Below are 24,954 nucleotides of genomic sequence, written 5' to 3'. Positions count from 1 at the left end.
CAGGGAGCATGCGAGAGTCTGTCCACAGCCCTCCTCTCACTAAAAATAAAAAAGTAAAATAAGATTCTGCATCTACAGAACTGGGTAAAGTATGATATGCCATCTACTTTATGGTCATAGTTTTTTTTGTTTTTATTTTTGGGTTTTTTTTTGGCATTTTTCCGAAGCTAGAAATGGGGAGGCAGTCAGACAGACTCCAGCATGCACCTGACCAGGATCCACCTGGCATGCCCACCTGGGGGCGATGCTCTGCCCATCCGGGGTGCCGCTCTGTTGTGACCAGAGCCACTCTAGCGCCTGAGGCAGAGGCCATGGAGCCATCCCCAGCGCCCGGGTCATCTTTGCTCCAAAGGAGGGGAAGAGAGAGACAGAGAGGAAGGAGAGGGGGAGGGGTGGAGAAGCAGATGGGCACTTCTCCTGTGTGCCCTGGCCGGGAATCGAACCTGGGACTCCCGCATGCCAGGCCGACACTCTACCACTGAGCAAACCGGCAAGGGCCTATGGTCATAGTTTTTATCAACCAGCCGACTAGCAGGTAGAATTCATAATGTCTCAGGGCCAACTTTAAAAGAGAGGTTAAAGTAACATGAGTTCTCCTGTAAGATTTGTTCTTGAAATTTTCTATGGATGGTAACAGAAGCACTGGGATGTAGACTTTCCCCCCAGTACCCATATACCAATGCTTTATTTTAGTTGTTATCTGGCCATTATACCAACTCTTCCCTGGAGGTCCTGACTCTCCCTTTACACCCTACTTGCTCTAACCTGGATGTCATGACTTCTCTACAGCCCTGTATGTGATGGGAGCTCACTCTACATACCCACTGCATGTATAATGGGCACTATGCCTGCTCTTAAGACTCACATCACATCTCATTAGCACCCTATTGTCCACAGTATTTTGGTTGTCAGTAAGTGCATTGTCTATGAATACCTTGATGAAGCATCAAAGAAATAGGAGGATAAGCACTTAATAGAATCTCAATACGTACTTGCTAATAAATAAATAACAGGAATTTACTAAGAATCTTTGAAGAGATTAGCATAATTTAAGAAAAACCTTTAAGATTAATTTGGCAACACTGTATAACTCTCTCAAGAGATGGCAGTAATTTAGTAAGAATCACTATATGATATAATATTGTAAAATTAGAAATAGGAATGAAGGAAGGTTCCAAAATAAGATATAATGAAAGTATAATAAAAGAATTTTCAATTATTTGAAATAGAGAACACAGGAAAATAAAGAGTAAAAAATAATTGAAAATTTGAGCCTGGAGATAAAGAAATCATCACACAAAGAAATAGGGACCATGTAAAGAGGATTGAACACAATGAAAATTGAGTATAAAGTGTTGATGAATTAACACCACACTGGAACTCAGAATCTGTACATAGAGAAAAAGGACATAGATCGTATGAAATTGTGCAGAGTAGCTAATGGCCAGAGAGGAACCAGAGAAATAAACAAAAGAATAAATCTGCATTTTATCATCTCTATTTTAGAGGTAGAAAAGGGGCAAAATAATGAATGAGTCAGAGAGCTATATGTTTACTTTCCATACTTTCTTGATCTCATTAAATTGTAATTTGCACAGATAATTTTTAAAAGTTAAGAAATGATTGTGCATTCACATTGACAATTTTCTTCCATGTAGGTTATTGATCCTAGGAGTTGGAGTTTTCCCTCTTCTTTGGGACTACATTACCACAAAAATACAGGGAAACAGTTACACTTTGAAACTCTCTCCTACTTTATACTTCCTTACCTCTGGACAAGCACCACATGATCCTCTCACTCAATTATTAATCATCAATAATACAGGTAATAATGTGGCGATTACTGCATTTCTAATACAGGCACTGCTTAGAGAATTAATTAGAAAACACAAACATGAGTGAAAAATGAGCTTTTCACCTCTTCAGTATGGGTTTGGAGCAATGAATGAAGCTTGGGGATGATGTGTATGCAAGCCCAAAATGGAGCAGAGAATAAAAAGATATTTGCCAAGAACAAATAAGTTATCTGATGGCATTTTGAAAAATGAAAGTGTTTGTATCCCCCCCACAGAAATATTAACAGCTTTAGATATAATTCAAATGTTTTGTTTATTGATTTAAAATGAACAATCCAGTGGTTGTTAGTACCTTCACAGAATTGTGTCATCATCACTACAATTTATTTTAGAATACTTAAACTCAAAAAAAAATCCTATACTCAGTAGTAATTATTCCCATTCACTCTGCCCCCAACTCAGATCAATCATAAATATATTTCTATTTCTATGTATTTGCCATCTGGACATTTAATGGGACGATTATACAGTATGTGATCTCTTGTGACTGAATTCTTTCACTTAGCATGCTGTTTCCAAGGTTTTTTAATTGGTATATAACATTCTATTGAAAGGTATACTATATTCTATTTTTCATCAGAGGGTGCATATTTTGGGTTCTTTTAAATGATTGGAAGTTATGAATAATGCTACTTTAAATGTCCATGGACTAGTTTTTATGTGAAAGTGGTTTTATTTTTTTCATTTCTTTTGGACTTAAACCAGGTGTTGAATGTTGTGTTCTATGGTGATTATGTTTAATCATTTGAGGAACTGCCAATCTATTTTTTAAGTGCATGCACCAATTTACATCTACGCCAGCATTTTGTGAGGATTCCAATTTCTACACCTCTCTGACAATCTCTCACCTCTTTGTTATTTTCTGTGTTTTTATCAGATTCATTCTAGAGTGTGTCAATTACTATTTTGTGGTTTGATTTGTAGTTTTCTGATGGCTAATGATGTTGAGCACTTTTTCATGTGCTTCCTGACCAGTTGCATATTTTTGGGAAGAAATGTCTTGTATTCCCATTTTTTAAATGGCTGATTTGGTTTTCTGAGTCCCAAGGGTTCTTTATATATTCTAGACATAAGTATTTTATTAGATGCCACAGATCCTCTTTATTCACAGGTTATGAATTTACAAACTTGTTTACTACTACAATGTATTTGTAGTCCCAAATCCAATGCTCATAGCACTTTTATGTCATTCACAGATGTGCTCAGAGATGGGACATGTTATGTCACCTGACACACACATTTTCAGCTGAAGTAGAACAAGATGGTACTCTGCCGTCTTGTTTCAGCTCTAAGACTGTGAGCAAATATCTCATACTGCCAACAAATGTCTATCTGTCATCTAGTTAGTGCCACAATTTTCACGGTGATTTTGCAGTTTAAAATGGCCTTCACCATTGTGCTATACACTTGAAACTAATAAAAAAATTGAATGTTAACTCTATTTAAAAATAGAATTTAAATTAAAAATCAGTGATGATAAACTGACTATTGTCACTTCAAAGAACATTTAATTTTACTAATTGAACAAGAAAACTTGAAATGACCTTATAATCTTACATTTCCTATATGAAAGAAATTCAGTAGAACTTTCCCCCAATTTTTTATGACTGTCATAAAATTTTACCAAAAGTTGCAGCTAGGGCCCTGGCCGGTTTGCTCAGTGGTAGAGCGTCGGCCTGGCGTGCGGGGGTCCTGGGTTTGATTCCCGGCCAGGGCACACAGGAGAGGCGCCCATCTGCTTCTCCACCCCTCCCCCTCTCCTTCCTCTCTGTCTCTCTCTTCCCCTCCCGCAGCCGAGGCTCCATTGGAGCAAAGATGGCCCGGGCACTGGGGATGGCTCCTTGGCCTCTGCTCCAGGTGCTAGAGTGGCTCTGGTCGCAACAGAGCGACGCCCCGGAGGGGCAGAGCATCGCCCCCTGGTGGGCAGAGCGTCGCCCCTGGTGGGCGTGCCGGGTGGATCCCGGTCGGGCGCATGCGGGAGTCTGTCTGACTGTCTCTCCCTGTTTCCAGCTTCAGAAAAATTAAAAAAAAAAAAAAGTTGCAGCTAGGAACTAAGGACAAGATAGAAATTATTATTATCGATATATACTGTGAAACTAAAAGACAATTTTTTTCAACTACCAACCTAGACACACACACAAATTATAAAAGCTAAAATAAAATGATCCCCAAGTTTAGTGCTGATGTGTTATCTAATATTCTTAAGTAGAGAAGGCTGTGATGTACCCTCCAGGGAAAATGTATTAGATAATCTTTGTTCACCATGCATTATAATGCTGTTGGCTGTGAGATCAATGTTAAAGAGTCAACAATATATATATATATTGAATAAAACAATCTATTGATTGGTTCAAGACACTGTTGTGACCAGAGGCTTACAGAAACCTAACCTTTGTTTCCCTAGGAGCAATAATGATTCTGTATCCACTAATTCAGCATTTGTGGTAACTTTAGAGTGACATTATAGAATTGAACACATAACTGCTGTGAAAAATAAGAATCAACTATAAATGTTTTGCAAATATTTTCTTTCATTTTGTAAATTGGCTTTTCACTTCATTATTGGTGTCCTTTGGGGTATAACATTTAAACTTTTATAAAATCCAACTAATTGTTTTCCTTGCCTGTGCTTTTCTTGATATATTTAAGTAGGCTTTTCCTAACACAGGATCACAAAGATTTACTTTGCTATTCTCTTCTAAGGCTTTTATACTTTTAGTTCTTAACATTTTGGTCTCTGGTTCATTTTGAGTTCATCTTAGTGTGTGGCATGAGGAAGGGATGAAATTTCAATAGACACTCAGTTAACTCCTGGGCAGGGCAGGCCACCAAACTTTCTCATTCCCTTCAGCTTCATATTGCTAAAGCTTGAGACCAGGCATGAGTGGCTTAGAGTTCTGCAGTTCTTTTCTTCCCCATAAAATGGAAGTTCTACTCAAGGGATGAGCCCAAAAATAGTGGTTCCCAATCATTTTCAACCCAGTTACTCCTAGGTACATACTTGCAGCCCTGCACTAGGCTTGAGGAGGAAGAATCCCTGAGTCCCTGACTACACCCATTCAGAGTGGAGCTTCTGAATTGCTAAGCAAGGAAGGCTTCTGAGGGATAGGTTGTTGCCAATTTTCTAGTGTTCTTACACAGATTTAGTAGATTTTCTTGAGCAAATGTTTTATCAATTTCTGTATGCCTTTAAGACAATCAATAGATCTTAATCTGTTGGATTTTTATAATTTTTACAAGCTGTGGTTGTTTTCTGGGGAGAAGGACCAGTGATTTTTTAACACAGCCATTCAACAAGTATTCTTGTATCAACAAACATTTTGAAAATCCATTAATAATTTAGCAGTGATAAAATGAGATTTAGCAAATTTGGTGGTTAATTCATAGAGATTATCTGTGTCATTAAAACTTCATTGGACCAGATAGAAAGGTGACTGAAGACAATTTGACTTTTGGTGATGGGTATACAACATAATCAAATATCAAAATAACCCAGAGATGTTTTCTCTGAACATATGTACCCTGATTTATCAATGTCACCCCATTAAAATTAATTTAAAAAACTGTATTTGTATGGCTACTCACTGAAATATTCTTGTAAGAAAATCATTCTAAATGCACTATATGGGAGTAATTAATTAATTATAAGGGAAACATTATAAAAATAAACTTGGTGAGACGCAAATAGATTTTTTAATTCACAGTAGCAGACATCTTATCCTGTGTAAAAACATCCTCACTGTCTATATTACAGTAAGTATTCCATAAGGTCATTAATTTTAATTTCACTGCACAACTTGACCTTGATTTTCTCAGTTTTCAGACACCTAATATATTTAACTCCAACTTAGGAGCAAGCATTGATGATTTTATACATTCCGTGGAGCATCAGAACATAGCTCTGGAAGTGGATGTGTCTGGAACTAGAAATGGCGTAGATGATCCATCTTATAATGGAGCCATCATAGTGTCTGGTCATGAAAAGGTATGCTGGTTTCTATTTAGTAATTTTCCTAAAGGAGTGCAAAGCTAATCAACTATCAATAGGCTCTGACCTTCAGTTTAGGAAACAAAATGAAAAACAAATACTTTTTTATTTATTACTTAGTTAATTATAGTTATTAATATGGTAATTCTTTATCAATCACTGTCTACCAACACACACTGTTGCATCAGCAAAATAAGTGCTATATGGTGCCCACTCTTGAGTTCCTATTTCAGGCTAAAGAACACATTTCTCCTCAAGGATTTGCTTATATATATTCTGAAACTTCTTTTTTATTCTTAAACAATAATAATTCTGGATTCTAGCTGCAAGGCAGAGACTTGAAAGCCTGAAAATCAGATATAACCTATATTCATGTTTGGGTTTACTTATACAATGTTTGTTTTTATTCTGATTATTCCACACCATTTTAACACCTGATTTTTTAATTAAAATATTAAAATTTGACCTCTTAAAGAAAATTGAGATATCTGAGAATTAATAACCTTGCTCTTTATATTTTAGAATTACAGCTTTTCATTAGCATGCAATACCAAAAGAATGAATTGCTTCCCAGTTCTTATGGATATCGTTAGTAATGGGCTACTTAGAATGATTAAACCATCAGCACATATCCAAACTGACAGAAGTTCAAATATGTATGTAAGTATATACTCTTATAGACTCTCCTCCATCAGGAATCTCCCAGATCACTTTTCTAAGTGCCGATATTTTATTCCTATTTGAGTAAAACACTGCATGATAAATTAGCATTTGGATTTATGCTAGCTCTATTGTTTTGGGAAATAAACATAATTTTCAGAGCTTCAGTGTTTTAATTCAAGATAGCTATAACAACATATGTTTTCATAGAGAATGAGGGGAAATAAAGTCAAATTAGACAGCACTATGACCAGCACAAAAATAACAAAAGAAAGGAAGAGCAAGACAATAAAAATAGAAGCCCTATTATTACTTTTATGAATGCTACAAAAGAAAAAACTTTAGGACAAATTCAGGTTAGAATTGCAGACTAGTTACATTACAGTTACTCCAGTTCTCTGTCAAAAATATTAATTCCTAGGGCACTGCTATAGAACAAACTAGCTTTTTTTATAAAGTCAAAAATACCTTATGTCTGAAATATGGCCCAGGTGATTAGGATATACACAGCCCTGAAGTTTGGAAACCAGAACACCTATCATAGTTTGTCGTTATTCTTTTTGATTATTTCTTAAATATATTTTTCCTCCTAGAGCATGTATTTTTAACACTATGTAACACCGTGTAGGTAGGATAGAGATCTGAACATAAAAAGCACTGAATTACTTTTTTGGTAGATACATAAAAGCATCCTGTTTAGCTAGGGTGAGTTGTCTGATGATACCAATCAGCTCAGCTGACCTTATATTTATGTACCTAACATCTTAACTTTAACAGCTCCAGGAATTCAATTTTTACTCTATTCAAATTTACCTACTCATTACACAGGTTAGAGTTTCTGTGATTGCAGACCTTGCTCTGCTCCCCCCCCCCCCAACATCAGTGGGTTTGCCATAGGATACTGACCCGTCCCAGCATGCAGGTGTTCGAGGAAGATTCTGACAACAAATTCATCTCACCTTTCTGTGGCAGCAAGTGTCTCTGATGGTAGCCTAATGATCATCAGGCTCTGGTTATGACTTTTTTTTCAGTAATGTGCTTGATCACACCAAAACTATGTGAGTCATGATGCAATGGGGACAATTTTTAAAAGAATTTCAGAATCTTTTGTCCTTAAAGATGGTTAAAAGGCCCTGGCTGGTTGGCTTAGTGGTAGAGCATCAGCCTGGCGTGCAGGAGTTCCAGGTTTGATTCCCGGCCAGGGCACACAGGAGAAGCGCCCATCTGCTTCTCCACCCCTCCCCCTCTCCTTCCTCTCTGTCTCTCTCTTCCCCTCCCTCAGCCAAGGTTCCATTTGAGCAAAGTTGTCCTGGGCACTGAGGATGGCTCCATGGCCTCTGCCTCAGGCGCTAGAATGGCTCTGATTGCAACAGAGCAATGCCCCAGATGGGCAGAGCATCGCCCCCTGGTGGGCATGCCGGGTGGATCCTGGTTGGGCATATGTGGGAGTCTTACTGCCTCCCCATTTCCACCTTCAGAAAAAGAAAAAAAAAAGATGGTTATAAACAGGAGCAGCAATATTAAATATTAAGGGCAAAAGTTTTCCTTGGAGATTTTGTTTCCCTTCTAGCACATCATCTTTACTTTTGAATCCCTAGCCAATACTTACCTAGTCTTGTGTTGTACCTAGAAACACAGCTTACTATGACTGCCTCCATAAATATCCAGTATGATTTTTTAGTCTAGCTATTACATTTGAAACAATTATAAAGTAAAGATCAGTTAGGAAACAAAATGTCTCAACTGTGAATTATCATTATCTAGCATCAGAATCAATTTTAGAATCATAAAAAAATTAAAGATCTTACTCATATTACTTTCTAACTCTGTAATATTACCCATTCAATCACCATTGAATTAACACTGTATACATAAATGTGGGTGTGGAGCCAAAAGTCAAGCTTCAAAACTGGATTGATAATAAAACTTTTGGTAACAAAGGGGAGATGTAAAGCAAGGTTATACATAATCTGTTTAATATTTTTAAAAATGTATTCTAGAAAATAAATTTTGAATTTGTTCATTCAGCTCATTAATTTCTTCATATTTTCAAAAGGATATGTTTAGTCCAGATGAATACATGTTACATCACATATTCTGGTTGATTTTGGCATCCAGTTGTGCTCCTTATATTGCCATGAGCAGCATTGATGACTACAAGGTAACAATGAGTAACTGAAACTTTCCTTACTTTGTATGGTTACATATTTAAGGTAATATATTTATGGGATTTTTCAAGAGGCTATTTATATGTGTTTAATAGAGCAGCCAACTCAGACATAATTCTAAGTTGTAAAAATAAAATGAAGTTTTATAAGTGGAAATATAAATGTATAAATAAATATATTATACAGAATAAATCTAAAATTGATATGAATATATAAAGCACTAAAAATAACTTTGTAAAAGGAAAACAATGTTGAAAGACATATATCTGACTTCAAGGCTTAATGCTGTTATAATAACTAAGAAAGTGTTGTAATTAAGGAAAATCATATAAATATATACAATGGCATAAACATTTCAGATATAAAACCATATATGTATCATCAATTGATTTTCAACAAAACTGCCAGGGAATTCAAATGAGGTAAGGTTAGTCTTATCAGCAAATTGTATGGAAACAACCTGATATTGTTATGAAAAAGTTGTTCTTGACCCTGGCCTGTTTGCTCAGTGGTAGAGTGTTGACCCAGCATGTGAATATCCTGGATTCAATTCCCAGTCAGGGAGCACAAGAGAAGCAACCATCTGCTACTCTTTTCTTCCCCCTCCCTCTTCTCTCTCTCCTCTCTTCCCACAGCCATGGCTTGATTGGTTACATTGCTTTGGTACCAGGTGCTGAGGCTGGCTCCCGGGAGCCTCCATCTCAGGTGCTAAAAATAGTTTTGTTGCAAACATCAGCCCTAGATGGACAGACCATCAACCCCAGACAAGTGTTGCCGAGTGAATGGTAGTCAGGGTGCATGTGGGAGTCTGTCAATCTTCCCTCCTCTCACTGGAAAAATAAAAAAAAATTTCTCAAATCTCATATTCTTTCATACACAACATTATTTTGAATGAACCATAGGTCTTAATGTAGCAAAATTTTCTTAGTTGGAACACAGGAAGCATTTACCAAAAAGATAATGATACCTTGAACTTCATCAAAGTTAAATCTTTTTTATCTTTGTAAAACTCCAATAAGAAAATAAAGAGCTATGGGCTAGGAGAAAAATATTCACAATGCATTTGTATAACAAACAATTTGTATCAACAATATCCAAAATTCTTATACCTCAGTAATAGAAGATAACCTAATTTCAAAGACAGGCAAAACATTTGAACAGATACTCATCAAAGAACTATAAATGGAAAATACTTCCATAAAAATAAAGTTAAAGCCCTGGCTGGTTGGCTCAGTGGTAGAGCATCTGCCCGGCATGTGGAAGTTCTGGTTTGATTCCAGTCAGGACACAGAGGAGAAGCGTTCATCTCCTTCTTCACCATTCCCCCTCTCATTCCTCTCTATCTCTCTCTTCTCCTCCCACAGCCTAGGCTCTATTAGAGCAAAGTTGGCCTGGGCACTGAAGATGGTTCCATGGCCTCCCCCTCAGGCACTAGAATGGCTCTGATTGCAGCAAAGCAACGCCCCATATAAGCAAAGCCTTACCCCCTGGAAGGCATGCCGGATACAAAAAAAAAAAAAAGAAACCCAAAAAATAAAAGATAGCTAATATCAACCTTACTCACCAAAATAAAATGAAAAAATTTTTAAATGACTGACAATATCAAGAGTTTGAGAGGATGGGATTAACTGGAATTTTCAAGCATTTCTACTGAGAATGTAAATGATGCATTTACTTTGCAAAACAATTTGGCTCTTTCTTTTAAATTCAAAATATACATACTGTATGACACAGCAATTCCTCTCCTAAGTATTTACCCAAGAGAAAACACCTTCCACAGGCAGACTTGTCCATTAATTTTCTTAACAGCTATATTTATTACAGCCAACTACTTAATAAACCATCTAAATGGCCACCAAGTTGTGAACTGATAAATTCTGGTGTAGTCACACGATGACTACTCAGCAATACAAAAGGAACAAGTAATAAATGCATCAACATGAATGAAATGAAAAAGAGTAAATACTGAATGATTTCATTTATATGAACTTCTCAGAAATGTAAAACTAATACATAATGGCCAGAAGCAGACCTGTGGTTTCTTGTAACCAGCAATGAAAGCTGTGACTACAAAGAAGAATGGGAAATTTGGGAGGCTGAGAGAAATGTTATTATTCTTGGATTATGATAGTGATACAATAATGTATGCATTCATCAAAACTCATGCAACTGTTAACTTAATATGGGTACCTTTTCTTGTTTGAAAATTACATTTCAAAAAATTTAATAAAAAATAATGGTTGAACTAGAAGGCAATGCTATTTTTAAAATGTCAAGAACATAAAGAAATAAAAAGAAAATTCCAGTGTTTAACTAACAGTCTATGTATTTATAAATTTTCATTTGCAGAAACTCTTTCATTAATCCAAATAACTCTTTAATGTGTCTAAAAACTATTAGAGCATCTTATTAAAATAAAGATTCTGATTCAGTAGTTCTGAAGGGAAGACAAATTTTGAGTAGTAATTATAGGCTATTGAATTTACAGCCATTCATTGCCTTATCACGGTTCATTTTTCACGGTTTCACAGTATCACTGATTTTTAAATAGTATTTTGTATTGTGGATTTTTCTCTGTATTGTAGGATTTAATGGTATATAGCTATTTTATATATTGATTATCTTAATTATTTTTGTGGTAAAATAAGCATTTACTAGCCTAAAAATTTGAAAAATATATAAAAATATTAATTAAATATATTAAAAGAATATTAAGTCAAAATAAAATATGTAACATACCTCAGATGAGTAGACAAAAACTCCCAGGTATGGAAAACGCAGTTACAACCACGCCCCCTTGAGCTAGTTTGCCCACATGAGATTGTACAGGGCACACTATTGGCTGATGGATGGAAGATGACAACCAGAGCACGGTGTTCTGTATATATAAATAATAAAATAAATAAAAGCTACTTCACAGATTTACACCTATCACTGGGGTTCTGAAACCTAACCCCCGAGATAGACGAGGGATCACTGTATATGATGAATCCATGCGGGCCAATTTGCATTGGCTTTACTTCTAAATTTAAATAGAATGTCCTGTAATAGCTCCATTTTTGACACTTTATTATGCAAAATCCATAAAATTTTGCATACCATCTTCATCTGTGTCCTTTCCTCCACATAGTAATTCTGTTGCCCAAGGAAAGAGTATTATCCATGTAATATTTCCTTTCCTGTGTGGAATCTCCAGGAATTTAAGAAAAGGTCACTATCAATCATTTTAGCATCACATAGTTCAAACTTCAACTTCACCCACAGAATGCTTTCTTTCTGTGGGCTGTGTGATGCCATGATTTGACCATGTTTCTCCGCACATTTTGGCCACTGTCTCTTTGTGTCCTTTGGAGTGTCTTACCCCTCTATCTTATCTCTAAATTTTGGAAATCCTCAGATCTCAACCCTGGTTCTCTTTTCATCTGAAATGTCATTTTATCTCAAGCAAGTTCATGTAACACTAGGGCTTCAAATCCCTCTCCCTATGGGCCACTCGTAGATTTGACTCCAGCGTTCTAATTTGTGATTTCACCTTCAATGATGATCCAAACTCCTTTCTTAGCTTTTATTGAAGGCGTTACAGGCTCTCAAACTTCACGCTCCCGAAATTAATTTATATTCTTAAATGTGTTTCCTTTCATACGTTCTGTCCCCATTAATGTCAGCACTATGCGTCAGTCACCGCAGCAGTAACATAAATCCATCCTTCAGTTCTTCCACATTCTCACTCACATATCGAGATCATGAAATCCTTATCAGTTATCCTACCTGAGTGCATCTGTGTTGGGAGATTTTGATAAGAATTCTTAGGTCCAATTACATTTCAGACAGGAGCATCATTTAGCTAATCAACAACGATCAAAAAGGGAATGTAAAAAAATATGTCCAAAATTATTAGAAAGGTTTAAAGTATAATTTGTGTACAAAGTCACATCACTAGATAAGATGTTTTAAAATATGTAATTTACTAGTTTATTCAGAGAATGATGAGGGATACAAAATATGTTTGTATTTGTGAAGGCATTTATACTTATGTGCATAGACACAAATATTTGTGTGGTAATTAATACTCAAATATGTGGTATGAAAAAAAAACCATAACACGTCATTTACTTAGATTAAAATAATAAAGCAAATATATATATATATTATATTTATATATATATATAAATATAATATATATAGTATATATATAATGTACTATTGAAAAAGAGAAATAGCACAGTTCAAACTGAGTCAAAGAAGAATCACGCCCTGGCCGGTTGACTCAGCGGTAGAGCGTCAGCCTGGCGTGTGGGGGACCCAGGTTCGATTCCCGGCCAGGGCATATAGGAGACGCGCCCATTTGTTTCTCCACCCCCCCCCTCCTTCCTCTCTGTCTCTCTCTTCCCCTCCCGCAGCCAAGGCTCCATTGGAGCAAAGATGGCCCGGGCGCTGGGGATGGCTCCTTGGCTTCTGCCCCAGGCGCTAGAGTGGCTCTGGTCGCGGCAGAGCGACGCCCCGGAGGGGCAGAGCATCGCCCCCTGGTGGGCAGAGCATCGCCCCTGGTGGGCGTGCCGGGTGGATCCCGGTCTGGCGCATGCGGGAGTCTGTCTGATTGTCTCTCCCTGTTTCCAGCTTCGGAAAAATACAAAAAAAAAAAAAAGAAGAAGAAGAATTACTCTGACAAAAGTTAGCTACTTAGAGAAACTATCCCAGCCACTCCATAAGTCATTAGCCAATGTGTTGCTTACCAAAGTGTAGACACCTTTATTTTTCTAAAGTCTCCTTTCACAAATTTCCTTAGGGGTCTCACGAACATCACGTGTTAGTTAAAGCAGCAAACTGACCATTTATGTTTGAAACAATTCATACCCCTTGGTCCAGATAACATGTGTAGTCATGATGCAGAACTGTTACAAGTAAATATTTCATTTGAATATTTTATTACATAATCCCCATTTTTCTTAAACCTTAAATTGAAATCCCTTTTGTATTTCTGCTGTCTCCTAACCAGATCAGAGCTTGGTCCCAGCTGCGGATTTCGGGGCTCCTCCCTTCTGCTTACTGGATTGGGCAGATGCTGGTGGACGTTCCCCTGTACTGGCTGATCCTTCTTCTCATGTATTTACTGAACCTCGCTGTCAGCTCCTCTAATGATATATTTAAACATGTAATTGAAATTATGGAAGTAAGTTACAATAGTCACAAAACAAATATCATTCTACGATTTAATTAGAAAATTTGAAGATAATGTTTTTATTGATATTCACATTGTCATGAATTATTAATAACTGTAAAACCCTGTGCTATGCCAATAATTTGAATCCTAAATATTTTCCAAGATAGCATCTGTCTTTAAACTTCACATTCCTGTTCATTTCAGATCCCGTATACTATTGGATACGCCGTATCCCTTATCTTCTTTACGTACGTAATTTCATTCATTTTTCGCAAGGGGAGAAAAAATAGTGGCATTTGGTCTTTTTGCTTCCTTATTGTAAGTATGTTTTTTTAACATTAATTTTATATATGTAGTGTACAATTTTGAGCTAATACTTTAAAATTTGCCCGTGATATTATATTACAATCTAAAATATTTTAAGTTTGCATATGTATGGATCCCTTTCAGAATCTGCATCTTTTTCTCTCCCTGTTTCTACCCTGATTTTCTTTAAGCGCGAACAATACTTTCTAACCAAAAACTATTTACTAGAAGGAAATCTGGAAACAATCTGTATTTTCTTTTTTCTGAAAATGAAATATCCCCCAAAGACCTCCATGAAGTTATACAAATGTTTCTAACATAGTTAAAAACTAGAAACAAGTTCTCCAACTTTCTACTAAGACTTAGTTCCATAAAGCAACACTTACTTTGCCAAAATCAGGAGGAATAATGTATGCAATTGAATAAGCATTTATTCAAATTTGCTGTCATTTTGGAGTGCCATAAAAGTAAATTATTAATTCAACAAATACGTGGCTGGCTTCCAACAATATTTCACAAACTAAGACTGATCATGGAGAAAATTAGACAGTTTCTACCCTGAAGGAGCACTCAGCGGGAGAACAGATGAGTAAACAGCCACTTACACAGAGTGAGAAGGCAAAGGATGTCTAGATACTATACATATTTCATAGTCTAATACAACTGGGTAATGAGAAGTTCTATGAAAACCAGAAAAGGGAGGGAGATGTTAATGAAAATGAGAGCAGAGAATTTCCTTTAGAAAGTGAAACTTAAAGATGACTAAGATTTCAACAGATAAAAATGATGATACAAATACAAAATAATGGATGAACAGAAACACAAAGTGAAGAAAGCCCAGGCTAGGAGGCAGTCCTAACTACTGGTAGTAATCTGAAATGAGTATAGATGGAGGATCAGCTGCAGCCTGAGCATGGTCCTGGTTATGGTGAACATAATGGTTGGAACCATGGCTGGGTTCAACTGGTGGGCTCAAGAATGTATTCTACAGACTGTGGGATACCATGGAAGCTTATAGTGCAGAAAAGAAGTATGATCAGAGACACTCTTTTAGGAAGAATATTTGGGAATCCATAAAGTGATGGTTTATTACAGAAATTAGAATCACCAAAACTTTTAGGAAGGTATTACAATAGTTTAAAAAAAAAATCTGACAGTGTCAGATGTACTTGTAACTTTCTCTTATACCTGAATTTATATTTTAGTACTTCTTTAAGCCTCTCCAGTTTATTAAATGCTTATACTTCTCCATTGGTTTAGTTAACAAAGGTCTCCTTTGATTGTTGCTTTATTCCTAATAGTAATCCATTTTAATTTTTGCCTATGATTATTGCTTGTCCACTATTCTGAATTTACCTCCAAAAACAACCTATACCACCTTTTTTCCATTTCAATAATTAATATACTCTGTATATTAAATCCTAGATTTATCTAGTGATGTCTCATTCATGATTCTCCAAGCCAAAGGAATGTGGCTAAGTCACCAAGAGAAAATGTCAGTGGAGCTCTGCTGATTTCAGCTGGTTTCTTTTAAAAATTTAAATAGGTAATATATACTGCTCACAAAAATAAGGAGATATTTCAGAATGACTATGTAGGTATAAAATATTTCCTAATTTTTGTAAGCAGTATATTAAATGTACTGAAGATGGATGGTGATGGAGGGAGACTTAACTTTGGATGGTGGTGAACACACAATGCAATATGGAGGTGATGCATTATAGAACTATACACCTAAAACCAGTGTAATTTTCACATCTTGATTTTGTGGTTGGAGTTGAAATTAGCAATGTCTCTGACATTGGCCCTCTTAATTTGGAGCACATATTGAAGTACAGAATGGTTAACAAATATTTGTATTTTTTATAGATCACCATCTTCTCAAATATTCTACTTGCGGTGAATTGGTGGACATCTGAGATAATGTATATTGTCATATTTTTGGTACCACACAGCACATTACTTGGCTCTATGTTTTTATATTTACATGTAAGTGATACCACTATCTGTTTCAGTGTCTGTAACTCATGACCAATACTGAAAGCTTTGTTTAGCATTGAGACTTAATAACATGTTAAATATGCATGGCTACTTCATGAATTCCAGCTGAGTTGCCACTGATAAAATATACCCCAGCTGAACTGTAATAGACAAGGTGGCCTTAACTGATGGTATGAAGGAAGGACAATGGGTGCTGAGAATGAGAGCAGCCTTTATGCTCAATCTGGACTTTATCCGCTCCTGGGCATGCTCAGCTCTCACTCTAGAAGGAAGCAAATGAAATACTCCAAATCTTAGAGATTTCAGGATCTAGAGAAGCTCTCGATGGGAATGAAATTCTTTTTCCTAGCTGATTGATACCAAACTTCTACAAATGGAAGGTAGGTACCATGTGTGAGTGAAGAGGTATCCATGGGCAGAGGAAAGAAAGGGGCCATATTAAGGAACAGTGGACACCAGAGGGTGTGTGAAAGTCTGTGTGATAAGGATGAATACCGCTTCTCTCTCAGTGTTTGGGTAAGGTGGTTCAAACCCCCAGTACTCTTTCACCAAGTGATGAATAATTGCTAAATCGTATTTCTTCCATTATAAGCACAATGGCTGATAGACCTTGGGAGGAAGGAAGACAGCCTGTTGCTATATAGTTGGGAATGGACACTTAACCATTACTCTTGGTGAAATCAGAAGACATGCCAGGGGGGCTGTTCAATGAGCCAATTCACATTTATGTGGTTAAAATTCACAAAACAAAAACTCCTCTATTTAATCATTTTCTTTATTTTTGCAGATTCATTGGCTTTCTGATGAAGGATCAAGTGCAACGGCCTTTCTGCTAGTCCTAATTGTAAGAACACACTCTTTTAAAATTTTATCATGTGCTCTTACTAATCCAAACCATTGTAATTTCTGTGCACATGATGAAAATTTTACTGAGGTCAATATACAGGATCTGTAGACCATAGAGATAAAATATTTGTATAAATGGAAAAACATTTTTATAAAGATCAGCTAACCAAATAATATGCTAATATGCTTCCAAACATTTAGGAACTACTACAGAAAATTACTTAAGGTAATTGTATAACATAATTATATTTTTCCAATGTTTCTGTAAACAAAATGGAGAGTGAATTCGATAGTTTAACATTTTGACAAATTGATTATGAAAACTGGTAATGATTTTGCCAGACATATCTTTGTATAAGTCCAATCACTTCTAATTCACTCGTGCTGTGAAATAATTTTTTTTGTTTAGTGTTTCTAATTGTGCACCTCTCTCTTTATTCCTAGCCTTTCCTTCATGTTATCGTCTTACTTTTTATTCTTCGATGTCTGGAATGGAAGTTTGAAAAGAAATCAAGGAGAAAAGATCCCTTCTTTCGGTTCGGAGGAATTAAATTATTCTTTCATTTCAGTGATCAATATTATAAAATATTTTTCATGAGTAAATTAATTCATTAACAAAGAACTGCAAGTGCTAGTTTAGGCCCAGGTAGTAACCATGTGTCAATACAAATTATAGAAAAATAGGTACCTAAATCAAAGATTATAAATAAGCCTGACTAGGCAGTGGTGCAGTGGATAGAATGTCCCACTGGGACGCAGAGAACCCAAGCTTGAAACTCAAGGTAAACAGCTTGAGCACAGGCTCATCCGGCTTGAGCACTGGCTCAACAGCTTAAATGCGGGGTCACTGGCTTCTGCATAGGATCATAGAAATGACTCCCTGGTCACTGACTTGAGGCCAAGGTCGCTGGCTTGAGCAAGGGTTCACTGGCTCTGCTGGAGCCCCCTGGTCAAAGCACATATGAGAAAGCAATCAATGAACAACTAAGGTGCCACTATGAAAATTAGTACTTCTCATCTCTCTCCCTTCATGCCTGTCTGTCCCAATCTGTACCTTTCTCTGTCTGTCTCACAAAAAATAAAAGTAAAAAAATGTATAATATAAATAGTGGTTCAAACAGACCAGAAATATTGGATATTAAGGACTCAAATACTGTTGCTGTAGAGCACTGGGGAAACTTACATGAAGCTAGTTAGTTTAAATAATAGTTAATATGAATAGATCTGCAGATGAAGGAACACTGTTGGTCCAGAAAGGAAGAATAGAATGATCAATAGGTCAAAGACAGCAATAACCGCTCCTTTCCTGTGGTAGTGAGAATTCCAACTGGTGGACCGTAGACTGGTTCAATTACACTGGGGAACAAATTTTTTGTTACATCCACAAAAACACTTGTTCTTACCTTATTTGAGTATGCTGGTCTCAAATCTGACATTAGTTTTTCTTTGTAAGTACAGTTTTTTTGCAATTCAAGATTTTAAGTTTTCATCTTATTGTAAAATTTTCAACATTTAGTTTAACATAATGAAGAATGTCTTCTTGGGCATCATATTTGTGAAAATATAATAATTTATATAATGCAGTAAATACACTAATATGCCAAAATATATGATTGCATCAGAATTTGTCTATAATTTCAAAATAGAATATATTTATACACTTATTTTAATTATAAAATTTGCACAAAACTTATTTAAATTCTATTCAGAAAAAAAATTGTGTTTATAGCTCTTGTGTTTGTGTACTTGTTGAGGACAATCTCGTTTGATGCTCCAGCAGTAGTCTACTCATCACTAACAGCTCCAAGATTTTTGGAAAACTTATCAAGGTGACTGTTCAGGAAGTGAATCTTAACGCTCATGTTACATCCAATGTCGCAGAAAGCCAACAGCATTCTTTGAACCAGAAGTTCAAAGTTTTGATTGCCAAGGAAGTTCTTTGTAATTGCCATAAAAGACTGCCATGCTGCTTTCTCCTCCTTATTCATCTTCCTGGCAAATTCTTTGTCACGTATGAGGGTTCAAATTTGAGGTCCATCAAATACACCTACTTTTATCTTCTTGAAAGACAAGGAAGAAAAAGCAGAAATAATATGTTGAAAGCATTCACTTTCTCTATTCAAAGCTTGAACAGACTGATTCATTAAGCCATGTGTGAAGTGGGGGGGGGGGGGGAAATGACCCTGTCTCGATTAACTGCAGGTTCATTTACAATATTTTGCATCCCTACTTCCAGAGCTTCATGTTTCGGCACTCCTTCTGTGTCCAATGTTTCTCCCAAGCTTGGCTGTCCCACAAACACAGAGAGCAAGGATACTTTGTGAAACCTCTCTGTTGTCCTAGCAGGAAATTTACCATTTTAAGATCCACACAAATGATCCAGTTATGCTCCTCATAATTCAGAAAGTCGAGGACAATTTTTATGTCATTATAATCTTCTCACAGATCGGTTGAATAACCAATTGGAACTGCTGCATAAACATTACTGTTGTGTAGAACACATTTCAGACTCTGTTTAGAGCTGTCAAGAAATAGCCACCATTCTGTTGGACTGTAATTGGTAACACCTACCTAGCTGAGAAGACTACTGATATCATGGCAGTAAAAAAAGTGTTTGGGCCCTGGCTGGTTGGCTCAGCGGTAGAGTGTCGGCCTGGCGTGTGGGGGACCCGGGTTCGATTCCCGGCCAGGGCACATAGGAGAGGCGCCCATTTGCTTCTCCACCTCTCTGTCTCTCTCTTCCCTTTCAGCAGCCAAGGCTCCATTGGAGCAAAGATGGCCCGGGCGCTGGGGATGGCTCCTTGGCCTCTGCCCCAGGCGCTAGAGTGGCTCTGGTCACGGCAAAGCAACGCCCCGGAGGGGCAGAGCATCGCCCCCTGGTGGGTAGAACGTCGCCCCTGGTGGGCGTGCCAGGTCGATCCCGGTCTGGATCTGTCTGACTGTCTCTCCCCGTTTCCAGCTTCAGAAAAATACAAAAAAAAAAAAAGTGTTTGTCTTTGGAAAAATGTCCACAAAAATTTGTTCACGCTTCCTGAAATGGAATACTTTAGCTGACTGGTAAAATATGTTCTTTTCTTGAAGCCTGGAGGCTAATAACTCAGCTGTTTTCTTTGGTAGACCCAAATCTCTTAGTAAGTCATTCAATTCAGATTGTCTAAACTGTTGAGGGGTTAATGACTGCTTAGCATCAGAAGAAGACTCTTTGAATTCTACAACCATTTCCTCATGTATCTTATCAAAATACACTTGATCACCATGTTCACTTTCTTGGTCCTTAGAAGAAATAAAACCATTACAAACTGGAACTGGCAGTGTCTCAGAGTGTGGGATAGGTCGTATTGCTGAAGAAATACTAGGATATGTGATCATATGCCATTTTTTCTTGCTGATGCCCTTTGTATGGATCAGACAGAAATAACAGTCATTGTTGGGGTCCTTAGTTTTATGCCAAACCATGGGAATACCAAAAGGCATTCCTCTGCGTTCTCCTTTTGTCCAGTCACAAAGCATTTCCTCACAATTATGACACACAATATGAGGAGCCCAATTCTTGTCTTGATTGCCAAGGGAACTTGAAAATAGGCATTTTATGCACGTGTCACAAATGATGAAATATTGAGCCTTTGACTTTAAAGTGTGTAACAGCCACATATATAACAGAAGGTGTCAGGACTATTCTTACATTTACACCTACTGAAGAAGCCATGATTCAATCTTAAAACAAAATAAGGGGGTGTTTTTATCAGATAATAATTTTTTACATTAAAAACAACTATAATTATATAAAAATGATGTTTGTAAAACATTAATTGCCTTGTGGTTATGTTCAATCTAAGAGTCATTGCCCTTTAACTCCAATTTAAAAACCAATGCATGCCATTAACTGTAACAAAAAGAAATTAAAATTGCATAAATACTAGAGCATTCACCAAAAAACAGATTTCATATTTGGAATCAGCAATGCAGAAATATATAGAGAAAGTTCTAAAACCTCATGCAACAGAAAATGAAAAAAATTTGTTCCACAGTGTTATTAATAGAACTTGAGATTTGTTTTAACCATTCAGGGATGCAACCATAGCGCCTTATTCCCACCTGTGTCTCCCACACCATACCATTTCATTGTTAGCTATTACACATTATTTGGTGGGAAACTTCCAATAGAAAAGAAGACTTTTTAAGAAACCTTCTAAGATCAATATGGGAAATTAGATTGAATAAAGAGAAAATAGAATGAGATTATATTCTGAGTATGAGGAAGAGAGTTAGAATGGAAGAGAAGGAGTGGATCTGACATATCCCCCCCCCCCAAAATGGCCAATCTTAATAGGATATTAAGCATCTTACTTGTATTTTGAGAGGGGGCCATCCTGATTTCAAATATTCTGACCTAATCTCCCGATGAAAATATAATAATATTGGTGTCAAAGCTAGGATGCTCAGAAAAATTATTTTATAAGCTATGGTATTAAAACTTTTTGTCTGATAATAGGTACTAACATACTTACTGATATTTTTTTAAAGAATGTTTTATAAAGAAGTGGAATGAAAGATATATTAGACACACTGGTCATTAAATATAGTATTACCATAGACAGAACAAGGGGGTTGTGAAGCAGGGAGGGCCCACTGTATTGAATGAAGATTATGATGGTTTAATTACTCAATCTACTCAAGTACAAGATTTAAGGAAAGCACTGTTCTTGATACAAAGACGAAAACCCCAAATCAATTATTAACGGATGATTTTGACTCCAGAATTTCTCCAAGAAGCGGCAAAGTGTGCCAAAATCCCGAAGAGCCAGAAGGGGAGGATGAAGATGTTCAGATGGAACGAGGGAGAACGGCAAATGCCGTGACTTCCACAACCTTTAATGAGGTAAAAACACAAAGTAGTTTATTTCAGCAAGTAACACAGATGTTGGCCAGTTACAGTGACTGTCTATAGTCCAATCCTCTAACGATTCTGTGTTTCTCTAATTTATACATATAAGGATCAGTGGGTAGTCATCACATTGACATCTAATTGAGCAGATCAAAGGTCATGTTAACTTGCTTTGTCTTTTTTAGAACAAAAAACAAAAAGCAAAATGAAATCGATATTACAAAAGCCAACAATGAATTTCTGAATTTTAGAAACAGAGCAATGGTGACGCTGATTACTGCTTCTTGAAGAAAGTTCACTCTACAAAATTCAGGGCAGAGTCTAAGCCACACCATCTATATTTCCCTTTTGGGGGTGGTCTGGTGCTTCTCCAAGTCTCTTTACTTCTGTCCTGAAAGATGGACTGTGTGCATAAACTAATGTGTTCTTAAGTAGATGCCTTTGTAGGAAAGGAAAACGACAGTCTCTTCTCTCCTAAAATCAGTGCTAAGATGTGAGAATGACCAATAAATGTGTCACCTAGTAGAAATTCTTCTTTGATGCATGGCTTGTGCAGTGAGAGACTGGCACAGTGGGAGGATAGAGCTTCCTCCAGTTCAATGGGGGGTATTAAGGTCTGACATGATTTACTTGTCACTTACAGAGACCAGTCATCATTGCCAGCTGTCTACGCAAGGAGTACAAAGGGAAGAGAAAACACTGCTTCTCTAAGACGAAGAACAAAATCGCCACCAGAAATGTCTCTTTCTGTGTTAGAAAAGGTTGGACATGGGAACTCTTCTCCTGATGGCTCAGGGCCCTTCTTAGAGCTTTATGGTTCTTGATGATGATCATTCTGTGCATTAACTCTAGGTTCACACACAGACCCATCAATGGGGTGACCTTGACAGTTCCTTCTACATGGTCCATTTCTAAAGAAATTAATTAACTCATGTCTGTGGATATGGGCTTAAGTAACATATACATGGAAACCCTAAGTGCTCTTTGAAATGAACCACTGACACCATGACATTTCTATCTAATGAACATGATTGATATCCTAATGCTCATTATTCTTCCCAAAAAATTAATGTGATGTCCCAGCACATTCTGAAGGGAAGAACAGCAGATGTTAGATGACTTTGTTCTGTATCATTATTTCATGGTTCATAGAATATAGGAGAAGGAGTCTACACACCTAGCTTCCAAGAATGGCCTTGTTACTTCCCCTTCAGTATGACTCTGGGCAACTAACCTCATTGCTTACACCTATTGTCCACAAATATGTAAGCAAAAATTATGATAACAACCTCTCAGGGGGCTGTGGCAATGAAATGAGATACTACATACAAAGCACATAGAACACTTGTCACATAGTAAGACTTCAGACTACGTTTTATTCTTAATTTTACTATTGAAGTCAATTTGTATTAAGTGTAACCTTTTTTTTTTCAGGTGAGGTTTTAGGATTACTAGGACACAATGGAGCTGGTAAGAGTACTTCCATTAAGATGATAACTGGAGACACAGAACCAACTGCTGGACAGGTAGGTGAATTATCTGGAAAATGTGTTATCTAGTGGTGCTCAAAATAAATTTTATAAGATGCTAAAATATACAGAGAAAAGTATCATTTCTTCATTAGATGAATGAAGTGATTAATGTGGCAGAATAATGTATCATAAATTATCACAACAAAACACACCAAAATTAATCCAGAAAGGGGATAATTACTCATGACTTTAAAGGCATTTAGTGGGAATGTCCAGTATTAGATCAGCAATTAATATCAGATCAGAATTCAAACAAATCCTATTTCATGTATCATAAAACACACAGATCTGCACTATTAATGAGCATTATACTCCCAATATTAGTAAAAATGTTTTTTAAAAAGCACTTAATGGCCCTGGCAGTTGGCTCAGCAGTAGAGTTTCCTCCCAGCATGTGGAAGTCCCAGGTTTGATTCCTGGTCAGGGCACACAGGAGAAGCAACCATCTGCTTCTCCACCCTTCCCCCTCATTCTTCCCTATCTCTCTCTTCCCCTCCTGCAGCCAAGGCTCCATTTGAGCAAAGTTGAGGGTGCTGAGGATGGCTCCATGTCCTCTGCCTCAGGCACTAGAATGGCTCTGATTGCAGCAAAGCAACAACCCACATGGGCAGAGCATCGCTCCCTGGTGTGCGTGCCATGTGGATCCCAGTCAGGCACATGCAGAAATCTGTCTCTCTGTCTCCATGCTTCTCACTTTGGGAAAAAAAAATAAATAAATAAAAAGCACTTAAATAAGTAATCATATTCATCGTCCTTCAAAAAGGGCTTAGCTACTGGAACACATATTTTCAAACAGACTATCTTGGGGGCGTGGTTTAAAGGAATGGCTTGAAGTTGAGCAACAGGGATATGAAGTCAACAGAATTATACATACAATTCAACTGCATATGGAGGCCTGGCAAACAGAAAATAAGCTCAATTTACCAGAGACAATATGAGAAAACTTTTCCCTCAAAGTCTATGGCAGAAGATAGATAACCTTAAGAACTTGTTTGGAAAGTATGCCCAGGGGAGTGGAGAACGAAATGTAAGGCAGAGGTCTGTGGAACTGCACCATGGGAAAGGGATTGGTGGTCAAACCCTCATAAACACCACCAGGCACGTGACTGACAGATTTCCCACTAAAGAGGAAAGAGAAAATGTATTCACAGTCATCTGAAGCTGAGGTGAGAGCAGGCGTTCATGAACGGATTCTCTCGGTGACGGTGGTGGCTCAACCGACCCTACCTGGACTTCTTAGTTCAGATGAGACCACCCTCCATTCAATCACCACCTGGACCCTAAGTCAGTATTTTATTTCTCTTAAAGCATGAACATGAAAGAGGTTCATTGATATATTGGAATAAAATGTTATAAAGGTTATGTGAGATCATATATGTAAAGCCAGCAAGTATTTGCATATCATGTAATCAGCTTTAATCAGATCAGCCAGTTTATAAACAATGTCATTCTCTTGCTAAAATAATTCAAAGACTTCTCACTGCACTCTCACTGGAAGGGAACCTCCCTTTGCAGGTCAGGAGCTGATTTCCCTGTTCCTGCTGTCACAGC

At 37.1% G+C, this 24,954-nt stretch overlaps 2 protein-coding genes across 2 annotated transcripts in view; both read left to right on the top strand.

Annotated features, from left to right (window-relative positions):
* ABCA8 (ATP binding cassette subfamily A member 8) overlaps window positions 1-24,954 on the top strand; it is a 198,498-nt gene that overhangs the window by 62,805 nt on the left and 110,739 nt on the right. The gene's annotated exons all lie outside the window — the stretch shown is intronic.
* The window catches only part of LOC136406690 (ABC-type organic anion transporter ABCA8-like), a 112,222-nt gene that overhangs the window by 62,827 nt on the left and 24,441 nt on the right, over window positions 1-24,954 (top strand). The window contains exons 20-31 of the mRNA XM_066386730.1: window positions 1,659-1,825; window positions 5,708-5,841; window positions 6,367-6,504; window positions 8,561-8,665; window positions 13,669-13,842; window positions 14,038-14,151; window positions 16,009-16,128; window positions 16,928-16,984; window positions 17,431-17,522; window positions 21,745-21,865; window positions 22,515-22,632; window positions 23,306-23,397. Coding sequence (XP_066242827.1) covers window positions 1,659-1,825; window positions 5,708-5,841; window positions 6,367-6,504; window positions 8,561-8,665; window positions 13,669-13,842; window positions 14,038-14,151; window positions 16,009-16,128; window positions 16,928-16,984; window positions 17,431-17,522; window positions 21,745-21,865; window positions 22,515-22,632; window positions 23,306-23,397 — 1,432 coding nt within the window. The remainder of the gene's footprint in view (window positions 1-1,658; window positions 1,826-5,707; window positions 5,842-6,366; window positions 6,505-8,560; window positions 8,666-13,668; window positions 13,843-14,037; window positions 14,152-16,008; window positions 16,129-16,927; window positions 16,985-17,430; window positions 17,523-21,744; window positions 21,866-22,514; window positions 22,633-23,305; window positions 23,398-24,954) is intronic.

The sequence above is a fragment of the Saccopteryx leptura genome, chromosome 5, assembly GCF_036850995.1.
Source record: "Saccopteryx leptura isolate mSacLep1 chromosome 5, mSacLep1_pri_phased_curated, whole genome shotgun sequence".
Lineage (NCBI taxonomy): Eukaryota > Metazoa > Chordata > Mammalia > Chiroptera > Emballonuridae > Saccopteryx > Saccopteryx leptura.
This window is presented reverse-complemented; position numbering and strand designations above follow the sequence as displayed.